The 21,644-nt window shown below is 42.0% G+C and overlaps 1 protein-coding gene across 4 annotated transcripts in view; it reads right to left on the reverse strand.

Moving 5' to 3' along the window:
* slc8a3 (solute carrier family 8 member 3) overlaps window positions 1-21,644 on the reverse strand; it is a 178,572-nt gene that overhangs the window by 152,256 nt on the left and 4,672 nt on the right. For all 4 annotated transcript variants that reach the window (XM_050062894.1, XM_050062893.1, XM_050062896.1 and 1 more), the window contains exon 2: window positions 11,060-12,927. In XM_050062894.1, coding sequence (XP_049918851.1) covers window positions 11,060-12,840 — 1,781 coding nt within the window. In that variant the 5' untranslated portion in view covers window positions 12,841-12,927. The remainder of the gene's footprint in view (window positions 1-11,059; window positions 12,928-21,644) is intronic.

Below are 21,644 nucleotides of genomic sequence, written 5' to 3' on the forward strand. Positions count from 1 at the left end.
TTAGCGACCCATCTCTGAGACATTGCTGCATTTCCAGCCGGTATAGTACCACAAAAGGTGCTTGTTATTGACCAAGATATCACTGCATTTACAGCCAGGGTACTGCCATGAAAAGTGGTTGTTTTTTACTGAGCGATTACTGCATTTCCAGCTGGAATAGGGCCACGAAAAGCAGTTGTTATTGACCAAGACATTACTGCATTTCCAGCCAGTATAGTGCCACAAACAGAGGTTGTTTTATTGCGGAGACACTGCTGCATTTCCAGCTGGGATAGTGCCATAAAAAATGGTTGTTGTTGTTGTTTACCAAGATATCATTACATTTCCAGCTGGAAAAGGGCCACGAAAAGTGGTTGTTATTGATCAAGACACTGCTGCATTTCCAGCCGGGGTAGTGCCACGTAAAGCATTTGTTATTGACTGAGATATCACTGCATTTCCAGCCATTGTAGGGCCACAAACAGAGGTTGATTTCACAGAGACACTGCTGCAATTCCAGCAGGATAGTGCCAAAAAAGGCGGTTGTTTTTACAGAGACATTGCTGCATTTCCAGCCATAGTGCCATGAAAAGTGGTTGTTATTGACAGAAGTATCACTGCATTTACAGCTAAAATAGGGCCAAGAAAAGTGGTTGTTATTGACCAAGATATTGCTACATTTCTTGCTGTAATAGTACCACAAATAGTGGTTGTTTTTTAGCAAGACATAACTGCATTTCCAGCCAGTATAGTGCCACAAATAGAGGTTGTTTTATTGCGGAGACACTGCTGCATTTCCAGCTGGGATAGTGCCATAAAAAATGGTTGTTGTTGTTGTTTACCAAGATATCACTGCATTTCTAGCTGTAAAAGGGCCACGAAAAGTGGTTGTTTTTCACAGAGACACTGCTGCAATTCCAGCAGGATAGTGCCACAAAAAGCGGTTGTTTTTACTGAAACATTAATGCATTTCAAGCTGGAACAGGGACACGAAAAGCGGTTGTTATTGACCAAGATAAAACTGCATTTCAAGCCAGGATACTGCCATGAAAAGTGGTTGTTATTTACTGAAACATCACTGCATTTCCAGCTGGGCTAATGCCACAAAAACAGCATTTTTCTTTTTACAGATACATTGCTGCATTTCCTGCCAGGATAGTGACACAAATAGTGGATGATTTAAGCCAAAACAATATCCTGTCCTAACCATAACCAAGCTGTTTTTGTAAACATGACAAGAAACAAAGCTTCGACGTATCTACAACATAATAAACGCACAAATGTAACATAACAAGGGTTTGCAGAAACATTTTTCATGAGATTGGGTTGGTAATTTCTAGGCAAAAAAACCTCAAATCTTTCGAGTTCCATCTTTTAAAATGAGATTATCTGCTGCTTTTTTGTCATATATGAAACTAAATGGAAAAAAAGACAGTTATGGAATATAAGAGGAATTTTTTTTTAAAGTTTTAGGTTTTGGTTTGTTGATCAGATTAAACAATCATGTTTAAATCAAAATCAAAGCAGAAGAGGTCTAAATATCCCAAGTCACTCCCTATGTATCGGCAAAGCTCCCAAATGGCTACATCCTTCATTTTCCACAATGCAACTCGAAAGCATCTGCTGCCTGGTAAACACCCATGTCCCTCTAACACTACACCTCCAGCTTGTAATACAAGCTTTCTGTCAAAACAGTGTAAGAGGCCTCCAAACCCGGGCTGAGACAACCCTGCCTTCCTTGCCTTGTTTACCATTTTTGTTGACACACTTGCACAATTAGTGACGTCAAGCTGTCGATTATCACAGCCAATAAAAAGTTCCCACATATCCTAGTTGTCACCTCCAGGAGGCCGACATGAAAAGTTTTTCCCAGCAGGCAGTTCCTATTTACAGCACATCTGATATGACTGAATGCAGCATCAGAGTACTTGAGCTGTCTACTCACAAACTAGCTCACACTAATTAAAGAGACATTTTTTAATACCACAGTACGCTCAGGTTTCAGGCTGCGGATGATCACAACATCTGCTGTAAGCAGGTCCCTTTGCAGTGCCGATGTTTCAGTCTTAAATAAGACATGTTTCTGGGAGGATGTGGGTTTTGTTTTATGTTTTGCAGAAGAGCTTCAGGATTATAATTAATCAGCAGGATGGCAACATTTTAAAAATAAGGCAAACGTTTAAAAATGAGCAGAATAATCCTTTGGAAATGATTACTGATTGATTACTGTAAAGGATAGGTTCAACCAAATTATAAAATGTTCTCTCACATACCAGTGGTGGTATCCAGCCACACAGGTACGTTTGGTTTAATTTTCCCATGTTTAAAGATATCTGTCTCTAAGGTTTTGCCTCCACCGAAAAACAGTGTATTAAAATTTACATTCAAACAAGACTGAGAGTCTAAAGCTGCGGAGTTGTACGTAGGCACAGTGCTGCTTTGAACTAAATGTCAACATGCGAACCAACATGCCAGTGCTCACAATGACAATGCTAACATGCTGATGTTTAGCAACTGAGTTTATTAAACTAACATTTGCTAATTACCACACAAAGTGCGGTAGAGGTGAATGTCATTTGAGAAGCCGGAGAGCCCGGAGAAAGCCCACACTGACACAGGAAGAACATGTAAACTCCACACAGACGGGCCACAGCCAACCTAGGACCCTCAGGCAACTGCACTGCACCACAGTGCCACCCACAGATACACATGCCATAAATAAGTATATGACTTAATTACTCAAACATTTTATTATGAATGCTTTAAATGCTGATGTGTTTATATTTTGGTCTGTAAAATGCAACACTGAAAATCTCTGGAGAATCCAATGTGTGAAAGTCTTTTGTCAACTGAGCACTTAAAATGAAAATCTATTTAATGTTTGCACTATAAATCAGTGCGTAAGAGGAGGCGTCATGTCATCTTTTTTCAGAATAAAACTGGATTATAAAAGAGCGCGGTGTTTATTTGTTAAAACATTGTAGCTAAACGCTTTGACAGCCAAATGGGTCAAACTGAAGCACTTACCTCCATCCTAACTCTATTAGGCTGGAGAGACTGTCAAAAGTTTGGGGAGGCTGAATATATGATCCCCAGTCAGATTTACACACAAACACTCAGGGGGAGGCTCGGAGCTGGCGACACGCCCTGCACTGAATCGTGTTATAAATAAGCTTTAACTTAATTGCATTCCCCCAACTGGGAGGAACAAACGCAGGGCCAGCATATTTATTGCCACTCAACCTGTGCGTGAGTTAGTCTGTGTGTGTGTGCATGTGTGTGTGTTTCAGTGTGTTTCTGTACAGTATGTGTAAGCAGGAGCCAAAGTGCAAAAGCTACAGTATGTTTGCTAAGATAAGAAATGTTCTCATGAATCTTCTGGTACACTGTACATCTGTGGATGTGTTACAACCTGTGCTTTATGTGCGTGTGTTAACAAACTGATCTCAGATGATAGCAGAAGGGAAGGTGTCGGTACAGTAAACAATTTCAGGCCATTTTAAGGCCAGTAATTCTGCTAAGGATGCATTCACTCCAACACAGAGGGCCTGATTTTAACTCTGTGGATAGCCAGTCTGGTCTCACTTACAGGCCGTCAAAATATGTCGTTTGGGCAGTGTCCGTGGCAACACTACAGACTGTTTCATTGCCATTCTGTTACTAAGGCAACAGCTTTGGTCCCTGCTTCCTTCCTGTCAGCTATAAGGACTGGGTATCATTTAGGGCGCTTTCAGACCTAGAGTTGTCTTGCTTTGGTCTGAATCAGGGACTAATTTTGTTTCAAAGTTGTGTAATTGTCTACAGTTGGTTCGTGTTCTCACAGCAGCATTTACAAGCAGACCAGATCAAATGCTTGCGGGATTGGTCAGAATTACCATGCGGGAAAAATCCAGGAAGTAAAGCAAACGTTGAAGAAGAGTACACTTGCAAGATAAATGTGACACTTTCTAATGTCACAATGGAGGGACAACTACGCAGGTTGATTTTAGCGCTGCTCATCGTGGACTATATTGCTGTCATTGTTCATTTTAGTCAAACCATACAGTTTGAAAACGAGGCGCGGCTCCAACTAGAAAACAATGTTTTGATGCATTGGATGTGCTGAATGTGCATATTAAGGCAGTACAGGAGGAGGTGCACATTAATAATCCTCCAGGACTGTAACATGCTCATGTTTAACCCAAACACTGTGTCATGTGACTGCCGGAATGCCGGAGAAGGTTCGGGATCAGGCCACTAGCACAAAGGATCGAATGCAGGTATCGTTTCACTGGAGATACTTTGACACTACTTAATACCAAGTTATCTGTACCTCAAAGGTACTGAGTACATCGGCATCAGCCTCAGCTGCACTTTGTGTTTAGTCATACCATGATACCTGCTAAACATCAACATGTTAGCATGCTGGTGTTAGCATTTAGGTCAATGCACTACTACGCCTAAGTACAGTGCTTATATGTAACCTACATTTCTTCAAAATCAAAATCACATTTTGCCTGGTTTTAACATAGACGTCAAGATGTTTTTTTGACGCTTGTCGTCACAGTCCATCATGTCTTCAAGTTAACAACTGGATTTGTTCTGATCCCTTGTTTGCCAAAATCTCAGATCTGATTGGATCACAATACCAAAACTGTCCAAAAAAAGGATCCACACGTGAGTCAGTGTGCCTTTTGTTTACAAGCCCCAGTTCCCTTCTAACCCGACGTGAGCTGTAATGAAGCAAATACAAAAATACTACAAAACAAACTTCACCACATTACCAAAGAAAACAAAGTGTGATTGCACCCTGAGGCACTGCAAAAATACAAAGACGCATTCCAATTATTGGGAGAGCAGAAAGTATGAGGCTGGTATGAATAAAACAACAGAAGTACAGCATTGAATATGATTAGCTGAGCTGGAGATGATCCTGGCGGTGTGAGGGGGCTGGCTGCAGGGTGGTAAGGTAAACCTCCTGGGTCTATTCCAGGATGTCTAGAAAAGTGCTGGCAGGGGGAAAAGCTGAGTGGTCAGCAGGATGAGGATCAGCGTGGACATGTGTTCTGTCAGTCATGACGCCCAGAGGGGTGACAGCTACACATTCAGGGGATATTAAGGAAAAAGGTTGGGTGAGGGCGCCGCGTGAGCTGGAGGAGGTGGGGTAGAGCAGGGGAAAGGGCAAATCCGTGCTTTTTATCATGAGCATAATGCAAACCCCTGTACATAAAAATATAAGACAGGTTTACAAGCACAGGAGAGTCATGCTCATACAGACGTGACCACAGTGGCAATTACTTTAGCTGATTCTGGTCTGTCCGCTGCACACCACTCATTTGTTTATGAATCCATCAGCGCCTAGTTAAACATCCCCGTCTCCAGGGATGGAGCTTCTCCACCGAGCAGCTGTCTTATCTTCTCTGGGTCAAAGGGAACAGAAGCCATCAACCTGAAGCCATTTAATATTCTCAGAAGTAAACTCGTTCAGTGGTTACGAATGTGGGGGTCGGTCAGGGACCCCTTAAGGCTCTCAAGATGAATCTGAGGGGTCGTGAATGGATTAAAGGAGCTTGGTTAAAAAGTGCTGTACAAGGCTGGAACCAGAGACTATTTCACTTCTCATCAATCTGCCAATTTTTCTCTCAATTAATGATTTTGCCCCAAAAAAATGACTCGAAATGTTTTTATTTTTGTTCAACCAAACGTCCAAAGATACTGCGTTGACTTAGAAAACCAGCAAATAGTCCTGTCACAACACTGGAATTTCTAACTTCAATACAATACCTTAAAAAATATAAATACTTCCATATTACTCAGAAAAAACTGACAGTGATACCATGCAATTTAACATTTGAAAGATAAATATAACAAGGCCAATGACAGTGAATTAAAAGATGAAATGCACAGCTGGTTGAATATCAGCAAAGTTTCCCTGCTTCCCTTCACTGGTTCCTGTACAGCAGGGTCTTTGTTTCACTGTTATAATCATTACAAAGCAAAAGCAGCATGTGTATACATTCAGTAGGCTATATCTTCAGTAGCTAGCTAGCTAACCCTACACTTTTCAGGGTTTGATTTTGGTTTTGGAACAGGGAAGAAATGTATATCTTTTTCCAACCTCTCCAGGTAACGAGTATCATTAATACATGACGTGCCCCAGGCACAACATTTAGCTCCAAATCCACAAAACCAGCCTGAAAATGAGGAAAATCTGAAACCACTGCATTAGAGTCAATGGAGCACAGCTGAGTTGCTGGCGGACCCTGGACTGAGCCAGCCTGATGCTACGTTATGATTGGCCAATCTGGCGAAGGGTCAATTGTAAGCTGCAGCTCTTCTCCAGTGTCCACACTGAGGCTATAACCTGTAATCATGGGTCACAAATAAAGTATCACAAACCAAAAGGGTCTATACAGCCTCAAACATGTGTCCCTGTCAGCATTACCTCACCTGTCAGGAAGCGCTCTTTAACTTGAGGCTCACTTCATAGTTTTGAACATGAACAGTTTAAGCAGCTGGTGTTGCCTCAATGAGGTTCACACCCGTGAGCTCAGAGCAGAGGCAGTGCCACCAAGAAACTATTAAACTTCATCCTTCGTGCTGAGAACTATTGTGTGGCTGAGAATTGGAGTGATGTATTCCAGAGCTCCAGATTAGGACTGTAATAAATTTCCACTCTGGTTGATAACAATGGGCCCAAAGTGTGTCAAAAGAGATTGAGAGTCAATGCCTCGTAAAACAGGGGGAGAGAGAAAAGAGGAGCATGAGCTGGAGCATTATGTGGTCTAATTGTCCCAAAGGACATCAAAAAAGCCCTTGCCCTTTAGACAGGGAGCACACTCTGCCTTCATTTAGTCGACACAATTAACACTGAATTAGCAGCAAGAAGGGAAAGTGTTTTACCCGCGTGCCAAGGAGGGAATCCTCCTGTTATTTCAACATTTATGCAAAAAATGGAAATAAACATAACATTTCCATTGTCAATTTCAGATGGAATATGAATGTGAAGACAATGGAGGCAAATAAATTCTGAATTTTTTCATGTCGCAAGTGTGAAAACGACCCTGAGGAGAGCTTTCAAGGCAGCGGAAGAAACATCATTGTAATTATGCCTTTTAGTGAATATTCTACACATTCAGCCCCTTTGTTTTGTGTATGGAAATGTTCTCATGAATCTTCTAGTATGCTTCTGGATGAAGCTGTCACTTCCACTGCTGCTCTTTGTCTTCTTTATGGATGCACACAGAATCTAATTCATCACTATCCGAGTGTAATTATGGAAATTTCTGGAGATTTGTTGGGAGTTCTGTACCAGCGGTCTGCCATTTCTACAAAAGATCCAGAAGTCTCTGAAGAGGCGGGGAGGAGAGATTTTCATATTAATACTCGAGCGTGTTCATGCATATGAACAGTTTTCATTGTTTTAACTGCTTAACTGAATAATGTCCTGTATGTTTAGTGAATCATTAGAACATTTATCATTAGTCTATAGCGAGTGCATTAATCAGCACTGGCTGTGTGAGTTTAGTTTAATATCTACAATATGTCTCGTGCTGTCCCTCTGCAGTTAAAGTCGCATCTTGTTAGTTTGTACCCGCCGCGTCAGTGTGCACATACGTCAACAAGACCATTTCCCCGACATTTACTCCACAGGCACCGATTCCGACGCTTATTACTTAGTTATCATATTAGTTTTTCTATGGAAGCGCTCAGCCTCTTATTTTCAGCGTCAGTGACAATGTCAGAGGTTACATTTACAGCTGATTTAAAAGCAACAATATGCTTTTAGTTCTCGCTAAAAGGATTAAAGGTCACGCATGACGACCTCTGGCCTGGCCCTTCACCTCAGCCTTTCAACCTAACGAGACATCTACAGGCAGTGTTTTGATTAAATAATAAATCTTCATGTCCTAAATGCATGACGCCATGTTTCTAGGATAAGATAGGGATGATGCTCAGCCTGCGTCTACCTCACACTGCTGCTGGTTTGAGATGGATTAAAGGAGCAGTTCGACATTTTGGGAGATACATTCATTTGTTTTGTTCCTGAGAGTTTGTTGAGAAGAATTATATCACTCTCATGTTTGTCATTTTTACACTTCTGCCTTTGATTAAACCAAGGGCTCCCAACTGGTCCAACCACAGGGTCCAGATTTGTCCTTAGTCATGAGTTCAAGGTCAGTGCACTAGTGTAAAGTTACATGATGCCAGTAACAGATGTACTTATTTTAAGCCAAACAAACTGTGATTTTTTTTCTAAACTGAACCACATACTTTTGTTAGCTTGACCTCAAGGAAAAGATACAAGAAGTAAAGGCCATGACGACAGTGACAGCGTTCAAGGAGCCAGACTTTGGTGTCAGTTCTATTGGAGTCAATGGTGTGGGCATATCTTTGTTGTTTCAACTTTGACTGAAAAATCCTTCCAGCACATTAAAAACATTACGTGATGCTTAGAGACGTTTTTTTTTTTTTAATCTAAATATACTCGTTTGTTTTCCTTGTTACTTGTTACATGGCTCTGTCAGCTGCATCTCAACCTCTGCTGGACGGAGCACCTGAAGCAGCAAGCGAACACGCCATCTGCCAGCAGACTTCACGACAAGCCGATTGGCTGTAGAAACAGGTGACGTGCTTTACGTTCTAAAACCAGCCGCTGGCGATTTGATTTATTTACCGTATAGGCAGGAGCGTGGTGTCATGTCTTCTCATCTAACCTTCAGCAAGAATGTGAATGAGAATATTTTTAAAAATGCTGAACTTATCTTTTAAAGCTGGTGTTATCAATACAGTGTCAATATTGTCCAGTTTATGAAATGTATGGTGAGGGGATCAACATGACTGACTAAGAGGGGTGACTAGATCTCTTTAACATGCGTCACATTAGTTTTCTATTGAACGTTCTGAGGCACTTTTTAAATTATTATTTGGCTATAAAGACCGACTCTTCTCCCTGATCATTTTAGTCCTTCCTGTTATATTGAGATGTTCTGTAGCAATAATTATTTGACCATAAAGTTTGATTGTTCTCCCAGATCACCACCTGCATCCATCAGCTCACAGCACGTCAAGTTGTGCACCCTCACAACGGAGCGGTGCAGCGCTGTAAGAACATCTAACTCGCAGCACGATGCGCAACACAATGAACAGATCGATAGACCAGCATTCCCTCACAATGCCAACAACATCACCGCAGTCTCATAATAATAGTCTTTCTCCACATCTCTCCCCTCTACTCCCCCGGCAGCCTTCAGGCCTGGCCCATAAAGCATCTCTCACATAAATCAAGTAAAACCCTGAGAGCTCAGCGGGCCCCAAGAGCATGCTGATCACCCCGACACTCATTCCCCCGCCGCCGGTCTCCTGGGCTGCCTCAGCCCTGAGGAACCCACACCCTGGAGCACAGACCCTGCCAGTGCAGCCACAGCACGCTGAGAGGTTCCTGATTGGTGGGGGGGAAGGGGATGTCACAGAGGCATGTCACTTTGATTCAGTGCCTGCAGACCAACATGTAAAATCCAAGCGGATGCAAGCTGTGAAATAAACAAATCAATATTTCTCTACATCCATGCACAGCTGTAGCATGAGACAATGCACGGCCCTGGTGCTGTTTGTACTACAGTACAGTATGTTGCTGCTACACTGCCAAATATGCCCACTCTGTTGCATGTGTTTTGTAGTGCAGTTTTGTACACAGATGGTACAGCTGACGAGGCTACATAACATACGCAATTTACATAAAACATCCCTATTACTCATAGATGCTTACAAGCAAACTGCAAGCTTTTATAGCATGACTGTGCCCAGAAGGAATCAAACCCCCAGGCTTTTCACTCGTCATGACACAGTCTGCCTGCTCACCTAAACCGTGCACTGATTAGTACACGGGCCTGAGCCTGGCCTTTGACCTCTGTTATTGTGATTTCCTCTTCCTCCCTTTGTTATATTGTTCCTATTTTTCCATATTGCTTTCTTTCGACTGAAGCAGACATGACACAGAACAATAAAAAAAGAGCAAGGATCCAGAGTTCGGCAAAACAAAAGCAGCAGGGATTAGAGAAGCAAGGAGGGGGGGTTACTTAAGGACTTCCTGTTTCCACGGTTGTGTGACGAATCCCAAAGTTGAATCCCCATTGCATGCGACACACACAGAATTGCTACCAAAGCGCTCTGATGAGAGCAAAATCTCCTGACAGGAAAACAAGGGGGGGATGTAGAGAGCACGCTCAGATGAGAGAGCGCGCTGTCTAACCAGAAAAAAAGCGTTCAGAATTCACAGAGTGATGGGTGCAAACAGGACATGAATAGGTTACCAAAGTATGTTCGAAATTAAATGATGTCAAGAGGCAAAGAAGACAACATCTTTGTATCAAACGCCGAATGAGACACACATCTGGCAGACTGCTGATTAGCTTTGAAGCTAGCTATCATATCTTATATTCTGTAGCTATCGTCTCCTGACAGGTTTATCACCATCAAAACTGAGAGTCAAAAACAAAACACACAAATCAATGAGGATGCAAAAACAAGCAGACAAAGAGGATCTTATTAGAACTTATTTACGACTCCTAAATACAATTCACTTTCAATAACCTTGGCTGATTAAAAATCAACCAATAGCCGATAATAAATCACCAACCACTCATTAAAGGGATAGTAAAGATTTTTTAAGTAGGGTTGTCTGGGTTATCCAGGAGCAGTATATCATATACAGTAGATGTCTGTCAGTACGCCTCCAGCTTGGAGAAGGCAGCTGGAGTCCGATATGGAGGCTAAGCAATGTAGTTCCGAAAAAAAATCACTATCAGTTTAAGTGTACGTGTCTGACGTAAAGGTAAAGTGGTGATAATACTCCCAATATAGCATACAATTAAACTATTATTTGGTTGCAGACCCCCATCCACAGCAGTACATTGCTCAGCTTCAGTGTCAGACTCCAGCCTGCTTCTCCAAACTGGGGGCGTCGATTGACATCTACTGTAGGTAATACACTGACTATGGATAAGTACCCCATACAACTCCACATCAAAAAATGCAAACTATCCCTTTAATAAAAAGCAACTGCCCCACAACCATAAGAAAGAAAGAGTTGCTGTCTTACCAGGTCTCGTCATTTTTGAACTCCAGCTCTCCATAGGTGTCTTCAAAGTCCTCCCCTCCACCTTTGGCGAGTCCCTCCATAGTGCGATAAGGCACAATGACCGTCCCCCTTGCTCCAGAAGTCCTGAGTACTTTCACTTCCATAATACCCATGCTCTCACTGACGTGCACTGAGCTGCTCTCAAAGGTGAAGATGCCTGAATGATCGTCATCCAAAATGGTCACAGTGGCCACAGTGGGGAAGCCCAGCATGGCCTTTGGGTACGGGAGACTGTTGGGGGACAGCACCTCGTCCTCCGTCTCCAGGACACGCAGATTGCTGAGCCGCACAAAAAAGTGCTCGTCCTCTTCAAAGATGTCGTCATCTATGATGCCAATGTTTATTTCCTTGATCATCTCTCCTGGTTTGAACACCACTGTTCCCTCTGAGAACTCGTAGTCGGCCCCAGCATTAGCGGAGCCATCCTCCGTCTTATAATCCACGTAGATCGTCTTGTTGATGTCGCCGCCTTTTCTGGTAATGGTCAGAATGACGGCGCCACAGTTCTCCAGGCACTGGTAGACGGCAGGCTCGAAAGCAATTCGTGACACATACTCTTCTGGCTCCTCCACGTGCACCTCCTGCACGCTTGCGCTCTTCTTCGCCTGCTCTGCAACGTGTTTCTTCAGGATATTTCCCGCGCCTGTCATCATGCGTGTAGCTTGGATGCGGTAGAAGGCACGGCTCTTTTGCTGGTGCGACAGAGCGTAGTAGTTGGCCATCTCGACCAGCTGATCCAGCTCTTTCTCTGGGTGCTTCTGCTTCAGGTCTTTCAAGATGCGGATCATGTCACGCCGGGACTCATCTACCTCTTTGCTCTCGATCAAACCAATAAGATTGCTTGCCGCACCTCCATCCATGAAGTGAGAGTTGACCATCTTCCCGTCCATTTCAATCCCTTTGGAGCGTTCAGCCTCCGTCTCGATGATGACACCTCTGTGTTTGTCAGTGCGATACTTCTTGTGCATGAACTTGTAGAAGAGCAGTCGTCTGTCTGCTACCCACGCAAGGAGTACGCATATGGGGAAGAAGGCCAGTGTGAGTAGACCCTCCCAGACCTGGACTACGTTAGGAGAAAACACAGCCAGGATCATGTAGAGCCAGATGTAAGCAAAGATGCTCCAGCCTGCAGTGACAAAGAACACTCTGAGGTGTTTGACCTTGCGTACCTCTCCTTGGGGAATGACAGACACACAGAGGCCAATGATGACAAACATATTGAAGGCTGCACTGCCGACAATTGTGGCGGGCCCAAGTTCACCGGATCTGAACCCATGTCCACAAACCTCAATTACAGAGAGCAGAATCTCAGGGGCAGACGAGCCCAAGGCCATGAGAGTGAGGTTCGAGACCGTTTCATTCCACACCCGAATCGTGGTGGTGGTTGTTTCCCCATTAGGTCTTTTGATGACAAGTTCCCTCTCCTGGGAGGTGATGACCTCAATGGCCGCCATGAAGCGGTCGGCAATGATGGAGACTCCGAGAAACATGTAGATCATGGCCACAAAATACACAATGACCCGTGCGATCTTGTCTCCCATGGAGGGATCCTCGGGATACCAGATGGGGAGGATGATCCCTGGATGACATTTGGAGTTTCCCTCGCAGGTCGCATTGCTGGGGGTTACCAGAGGACTCGGAGTGGTCCGGGCCTCTGTACAAAGGAAGGCTACAGCCACAGAGACCAGCCCCAACCAGAGGCAGGCTGATGACCCTGGCTTTACAGGCCTTGAACCCTCCATGCACCCTCCTTCGTCTCAAGGGTCCTTACCACGCTGACAGTCCCCCTGGGATCCAGCACTGGGCTGTGCTTTTTCTCCACCTACCACCTAAACACAAGGGACACAAAACAACAGAGATTATGTGGATGTTACATTATACCTTTATTACAAGCAAGTATGATAGAAATAACAGTGGTAGAGCAACTTCATCATGTTGCTTTGCATTATTTTACTAGATAGCTGAATGCATCTCTTGCTTAAGTATGCTCATGTATTCTAATAACGTAAAGGTATACCATGCAGTAATTGTCAGTTACTGTTTGTAAACAGTATTGCAAGTGAAAGTAAAAGCCAAACCCTGGATTGACTCTTGCTCGCTATATTTGCATTTTTTTGGCACAATTTTTATAGCTTTGATGCCTGCTGCTTACGGTCCGACACCTGGTCGCTACCTTTTTATAAAGTTCCGACCTCACCTGTGCACCTTGCCCAGGAACAAGTTTCATGACCTCAGCATCAAATATCGATGCATTGAAGCACCTTTTAGCAGCAGTATTGGACTCACTTGGCGGGGGCATTTTTTGACAATCTGAGCAACTGCCACAGTATGAATAATGAGAGAGTCTGCATAGGGCGGCGAGGAGTGGAGGTGGATGGGTCAAACAAACTCCAGACTAGGCTTGGGCACAGGGGTCGCGTTAACCGGATATTCTCGGTCATTGACCGGTTTTTTACAACAATGACCGGAAAATCTGAAGGCCGTCGGTCATTTTGACCGGTTGCAATTACCACCCCTGCCCACTTGGCAGCAGAGTGCACAGTACTGCAGAGAAAAAGTCATTCATCTGCTTCATGTAGCGTTGTTGACATAACACCCTGGACACACCGGACGCGGAACCGAAGCACTGCCCCCAGCAGCGGAGGCAGTTTTCAGTCAGCACCCATAATAACCTATCTGACTGTCCACACAGGACGCTGAGCAGAGCGGAGCGCCCACAGAGGCAGCGCTTTAGTTCGGCATTTGGTCTATTTTTCACGGGAGCCGCGAGCGCTTCTGTCAAGCTAGATCGAGCGGATCGTACCAAACAGGAAGTCAGACACAGAAAAGACGAGATAATCCGGCCAATTTTCAAAATAAAATAACAGCTCACGCTGAGGAGCGTGAGGAGAAAATATCGTGTTTATAATTTAAAATAACACAACAGTGCATTCCCGAACACATTTTTCAATACCATAATCACTTCATTACAATTTTAATTTTGTGTCACCGAGCCTACAGGCATAACTACATAACGCCCTGGACACACCGGACGCGTTAGTGCCGTCTGGTGTGTCCAGGGCGAAGCCTAATGGCACGGGTGTGTGGATGTCTGTTCATCTTTTCGTTCATGTCCTTATTAATGCACACTTTATAACTTGCTTGTTGGATTTATTAAAAGCGAACGAATGAAAACTAAATGTCTTTGAATATCTTTATTATCATTTAAAAACAAAAATTAAGCGTCCAAAACGGACACTGGAGGGGTACCTAAAGTGTCCGACTTTGATGTGTAGGGCCGAAGTTGTGAGTGAGAGCGTGTTGCCAGGAACGCCCCGACCACAGCTAAATAAGAGAAAGATATAGGCAGAGGGCAGAGTGTCTGCAAATAAGTACATCACCACACACTGCTAGTGGGTCATAAATGATGATTGAAAGATTTACTTTCATATGAATCCATATTTGTTTTTAGGAAAATCCTGTATAATGTGCCTTTAATGCATTACTTATTAACCTTACAGTGCATTCATTTTAGTCAATAATACACACAAAATAGGTCAGTAATAAGTAAATACATCATAAAATTGATCCAACTTTAGGGTACCTCCACGTTGCTTTAAATCCCAAGTTTGAGTTGTAGTATTAATGACAGGATGTGTGTTTGTATTTTATTTCACATGGAGAAACACACGCTGTGTCTGAAGCAAGAAAATAATTTAAATTACCCCACACTATCCTTCTGTGCGACTTCAATGACAATCAATGAGTTCCTGCCTCCTTCTTTAAAAAAAAGCATGAGACCTTTATGTTATCTATGAGAGGCGGCCTGGAAAATACTTCCATACTTCATGCTTGGAAATTCATGAGATTTTCAGATCTGTAAACCTCTGTGTGAACAATGCAGATAACATTAGTTTAATAAAATCATAGCCTGCGGGCTGATTCCTAATCATAAAGTTTATTTCCAGTTCAGATGTGGATACGTGCGCCCAATAATGTGGATTTAAGCGTGATTGTCTGAGATCTCAGGGGTAATACAGAGCTCTGAACCAAACAGCTCGCTCAGCAGGCGTGCAATGTTGCCAAACTAAGCACTGTCCAAAATGTCGCATTGGCAAAAAAACAGCAGAGGGGAGGCAGGAGACCGTCAAGAGGCAAACTGAAACAAAGGGTACAGATGTCCCGTCCAAATTCATTATATACTGAGCTCTAAATGCACACTTACCACTTCCGCAAGAGAGAGCAGCATTACAATAACAATGCAGACATTGTCCGAATTCATAAAAGCTCGGGCTAAGCATCTTACGCACCTCTTCAGCTCTTATGAGATAGGACTTGACAATTCTTTTGATGCTAACAGCTGAGGCCAGAGGCAACGGGAGCATGAAGAACAGTTAACCACCCCAAACTTAGAAGACGTGAGCTGCTTTAAGAGATAACACAGGGGATTTATTATAAAGGCTCTCTTCTCTGTGGTACCTGTGATTATTTGGTGGTTCAGGAGGATGGGTGGGGCCCCTCCGCAGCCTCAACCCCACACCTTCAGGGCCCCTGAGACACTCAGACAGTTTAGACAGAATTAGAATTATCTCTTCAGAGAGACGCCGACTGTGTAAGTTAATAATTCTGTCCTGAATTCACTGGAGGATTCAAATGTTTTATTGCTGTCACACTTGTTTCTCTTTGCTTTTGTTGAACTGAATGTAGTTTGAGTTTTTCTACATTTTGTACCTAAAAGTGCATTCTTGTGTTCTGATTCCTGGTTAAAGGGTTGATTACCTCTGGGGCTGCCCGCACTTAAAATGTGTACAGTACGCATTCGTGGCACTTTAAGGCACTTTGGATAAAAGCATCCATTAAACGGCATATGTTATGCTGTGTAATGCAGATTTCTTATTTGATTTAACTCTTGTGCCGCACACTGGATCTGAAGACTTTTTAAAATAACTCCAACTACTTGAAACTCCCAGATGATATTTTTGGAAATGATATCCATCATCCAGATGGACCACTGGCCAGTTTGGACAGCTGACAAATTTTTCAATGGAGGTGTGGATAGTCAAACAAGAGTTGGCATATTTGAAGCGCTCACACCAATTTTAAAGCCAAATATTGTCTCTGTAACCTGAACAGTGTCAACACACACTTAATGTCTGCAAAAGAGGTTTCTATCAAAGTCTTGTGTGCAAATCCAGGCTTTAAAAAACCCATTAATACATTCTGGAATAAATTATTCCCAGTATTTCTAATTTAATGGTTCATAGACACAAATAATTGCATCACTATCAGTATTATTATGATGTCTTTTAAGGGATCATAACCTCAATAATATTCACAAAGATGATTCTTTCTGAAAGTGCTTTTTTAGAGGTGATAAAACTTAAAAATGTAGGATATCTCAGCTTGAAATGAAACTCCTCAGATGTTAAAAGAAGATGTTGATTGCAGAGGGGATGACAGCAAATGGCAGCAGAAGCGAGAGACAGGGAACTTAAATTTAACTGAATCAGCAGAGCCATTTATATGGACAGGAGCCAGCGATGCAATCCCTGTGAGAACCGACCGTGCTGAGCACAAACAAAAACAACAGGGAAATAATTGAGTGACAAAGATGTAACTTAATGAGAGGAAAGTTGAATCTGAAAAACTATGGTTTATGAAACTGTTAAGAGTTTTGTATCAATCTGCACGGCTCAACTTTTAGGACCGAGGGAAATGAGTGCAAGGCTCAAATAACACTGTACTGTGAAATATGTTTTTGAAGGTACCACAAGGCTAAAGGAGGATCTCCTTCCTGTTTTAGGCTCAGTAGCAATGCTGACCTGCTAGTTTCTCTTCCCTGTCTTTTCTATTGCATGGTGGCTTTGGAGTGGACGGACAGAATCTGCAATGAGGCAGAAACAGATGAAGCATCCAGAATTTAAAGGCTAAATAGCTCATCAGTATGTTACAACCTGGGGATGGGAATGACTAAATGACTGATCATTTAACTTTAAGGTGGTATACAAGAGGGAGAGTTTCCTAAATCCAAAGAGTCAAGTAAAAATCAACTCACATTTTATATTTAAAATTACATAATCATTTGTAACCAGGATTAATCTCACTGTTAATACCCCAGTAATCTAAAAATTGAACACACTGTATTGGCAAACAGTTGTCTATACTTATATGTCCAGAACAGAGCCATAATAGCCTTCGTATGGAGTCGTGTTTCTGTTCACCTGATGAATGTAAAACCAATAATAATTCTTGTTTAAGCTTTGTTTTGGTCTCCACTGATTCCTGAAGGAAAACAGCTTGCTCCACTATGTTCACTGATTAACATGCCAACTAGCTAGCTAAATTCTAGCATCGAGTGTTTGGTGCTTGAAATATACAGTTTTTTTGCTCTGAGCAACCCATTCGCCGACAGTACGATTTATGTTTCCAAAATGCTGTGGTTACGGCACAAAAACCACTAACTAACCTATAACATACAATGCTAACATTTTCTTCTGGCAACTGGGCCACTATCCACTCTGTACACCAGCTAGCAAGCTAACTAGCTAGCCAACTTTGTTCATCTTGTGGTTGGTGCTGGGGGTGTACAGTCATTTTTTGCTATGAGCAACCCATCACCAGAAAAAATGTTGGAATTGTATGTTTCTGCAAACCACAGACATGTTACATTTGTACATTATTATGTCGTCAATATATTAAACTTCATGTATTTATGTTTCAAAAATGTTGTGGTTAACAAGTGGTTTAGGCACAAAAAACACGTACAAACCTGAAACATACAATAAAAACATTTTCTTCTGGCAACTAGGCCACTGCCTGTGTTCACCAGCTAGCAAGCTAACTAGCTAGCCAACTTTGTTCATCTTGTGTTTGGTGCTGGGGGTGTACAGTCATTTTTTTGCTATGAGCAACCCAATCACCAGAAAAAATGTTGGAACTGTATGTTTCTGTTAACCACGGACATGTTACATTTGTACTTTATGTCGTCAATATATTAAAACTTCATGTTTTTATGTTTCAAAAATGTTGTGGTTAACAAGTGGTTTAGGCACAAAAAAATATATACGAAATATACAATACTAACATTTTCTTCTGGCAACTAGGCCTCTGCTTATGTTCACAAGCTAGCAAGCTAACTAGCTAGCTAACTTTGTCTAGTGTTTGGAGCTGGGAATGTACGGTTATGAAAATTTTCTGGCACAAAAACCACTTACTAACCTTTCTTCTGGCAAGTCGGCCACTGTGCACTGTGTTCACCAACAAGCAAGCTAACTAGCTAGCTAGCTAACCTTGTCCATTTAGTGTATGCTGCTGGTATGATAGCCTACTGTCCTTTGGACACCATGAGAGCTGTGAGAGTCAACCAAATCAGTAAATACAAAAATAAACAAAACAAAATATATAAATTTAAAAATATCATATTGTTCACTGTAATACCAGTAATACCAGTATGACTAATATAATAAGAAAGATTAATATCATGAATCATGTCCCAACTTTTTGACAAGTTGTAATCCTGTTGCCCATGGCAACAACAAGCATGGCTGAAAGCGAAATTGCTACCAGTTCCACACTGAATATTTGAAGGCAAACTGTTACGTTTAAACTGACATATAAACCAGTAACACTTATTTTGTTGTAATTGTACATTCTTGAAAATAATTATAAATTATATTATTATTTTGCAGTATTTTGTCATATCATCAAGAATATCATTATGGCATAAATAGTACCCGTAAATACCATGATATTATTTTAGGGCTAACACAGACCATGCAAAACTTAAACAACTTGTACATTTAGGCAGTAACATGCAAAATACTTATAACAGCAGCTTTACATGAGTGTAGTTTATTGTCTTTTTAACCCTGTTTAACTGTATCTTTAATGCAGACAGTAGGCGACTCTCATGTCTCCATGTGTGAATGTGTGTTATCAGAGTATGGAAGGACAGTGGTGAAAAAGAGTAAAATGTGCTCAGTCAGCCTACCCTGAACAAACAGAGGTACAACAAAATGGCAAACAAGCCAAATACCCGTAAATCCAAGAGCAAACTACCAGAGTGACACAGAGAATTTTAAAGATGTAAAGGCCATACAGTAACACTGGACACAGGGAGTCAATTGCCTCCTAACTACTTCTGCCTTGTCCCATTAGACATATAAATTTCACAAGCTGAATACAGTCATGCTCAGAAAGATTATTTTGTGATTGTAAACTATATTTGTGCTCATTTCCAGCTCTCCCAGAAGACACATTAGATATTTGCGCTATTCTTAAATAACAATTTTATTTTATTTTAGTTTTTGTGCATGTAAACATTGATTCGTCACCCTTGAATTTCTCCTCTGTAAGGCCCTTATATTGCTACTAGTACCACTGCTACTTCCTCTACTGCTACTGCCATTGATATTACTACCAAATGCATTACTATACTGCCTGTACAAACACTAATAATACTGCCACAGGCTACTACCACCATTACTACTACTTCTTCTACTCCACCATTACTACTACTTCTACTACCACTACCATTACTACCATTTCTACTACCACTACCATTACAACTACTACTTCTACTCCAACATTACTACTACTTCTACTACCACTACCATTACTACTACTTCTACTACTCCACCATTACTACTACTCCAACATTACTACTTCTACTACCACTACCATTACTACTACTTCTACTCCACCATTACTACTTCTACTACCACTACCATTACTACTACTACTACTTCTACTCCACCATTACTACTACTACTTCTACTACCACTACCATTACTACTACTTCTACTCCACCATTACTACTACTTCTACTACCACTACCATTACTACCATTTCTTCTACTCCACCATTACTACTACTTCTACTACCACTACCATTACTACTACTTCTACTACTCCATCATTACTACTACTTCTACTACCAGTACCATTACTACTACTTCTACTACTCCACGATTACTACTACTTCTTCTACTCCACCATTACAACTACTTCTACTATTACCACCATTACTATTACCACTACTAGTCCACCATCTCTATGACTACTACTTCTAACACCATTACGACTACTCCACCATTACTACTACTTTTACTACTACCACCATGACTACTGCTTCTACTATTCCACCATTACAACTACTTCTACTTCCACCACCATTACCACTACTTCTACTACTCCACCATTACTACTTCTTCTACTACACCAACATTACTACTACTTCCACTACTCCATCATTACTACTACCTCTACTACAGTACTGTACCTGTACTACCACCATTACAAACTTTCCCTGACCTTAACCAAAGCTAACCACATGCAGGACTCAAGATTTGGTCTGTATCTGGATACATTATCTGGATAATGACATCAGATCCACATGCCTTTGCATTTACACCTGTTATAAATAACGTGGTCCATATCTGGATACCGTAATTACATAATGACATTAGATCTGGGTGCCTTTGCATTTACACCTGGTATTAATAAGCGCCCTCTTTACAGCTACTGCTACTACATGTAGCTTTTGCCAGGCAGGAAGAGGTGGAGTCTGGAGACACATTTTAACTTACTGGAAGAATTTTTATCTTAAGAATAAAGTCATGCTGTACAAACTGTATGGCCTAGAGATGGAGTATGCATTCAGCATACATTTACACCTTGCATTTACCGAGTGTTTCTTCCTTACCCAGACATGATATCCAGATACAGAGCTCATGTTAATACCAGATGTACATGAGGTCTTAGGCTGCAATCCATTGCAATTTGATAGTCGATAATTCTGAGCTGGCAATCCCAACTTCCGATCTAAATGCATCCCGGCGCATCTGCTCAGGAAAACATGGATGCCTGCAGCAAACTGATGTGTCTATGTCAAGTCTCTGAGCTTCTAAGCATCCACAGAAGATCCATATCAATTACCATAGCACCATTAGTGGAGACATATAGCATATAAAATAAGTCTTGCTGGCGTATAAAATAAGTTAAGCAACTGTCTTGCTCATCTTGGCTCATTTAAACATCATACAACAGTTCAAAATGGTGCAAACGGGTGCCGGGCGTGATAGTTTGAACCACAGCCAATTGCATTAAGTTCTTGTGTGCATTAATTTTGTGTGGATGGAGATGGAGATAGATGTTTGGAAGACTTCTGTCAAGCATGAATTAACTGGAAATGGCAGCTACAACATTGTTACAGCAAGTTTCACGACACAAAGTATAACTTGATGTATAGGTCATTCTGTTTGGTTGTCGCTTTGATTTCAGGTGTGTTTATGTCAGTGAGCCAGATGGATTTTGCCCAAGTTCCTGACGTCCCAAGTTCAATGGACTGCAACATTATTCCCTAGAAGCTCTGAAAATGCTGGAACCTACAATTGACCTTTCACTAAGGCCCGCCCCCCAAGCTGTCAGAGTAAGCATGGAGCCCACACTGTAACTAACTGCACTCCCTGAAGAAATGTTATCATATTTTTGGAAAACTGAACCAGTGATTCCAGAGAGAAGCAGACAGAGGGGTCTACAGTCTGTGTTTGAAGGATATATCCAGGATG

The sequence above is a fragment of the Epinephelus moara genome, chromosome 14 (assembly GCF_006386435.1).
Source record: "Epinephelus moara isolate mb chromosome 14, YSFRI_EMoa_1.0, whole genome shotgun sequence".
In the NCBI taxonomy this organism is placed as follows: Eukaryota; Metazoa; Chordata; class Actinopteri; order Perciformes; family Serranidae; genus Epinephelus; species Epinephelus moara.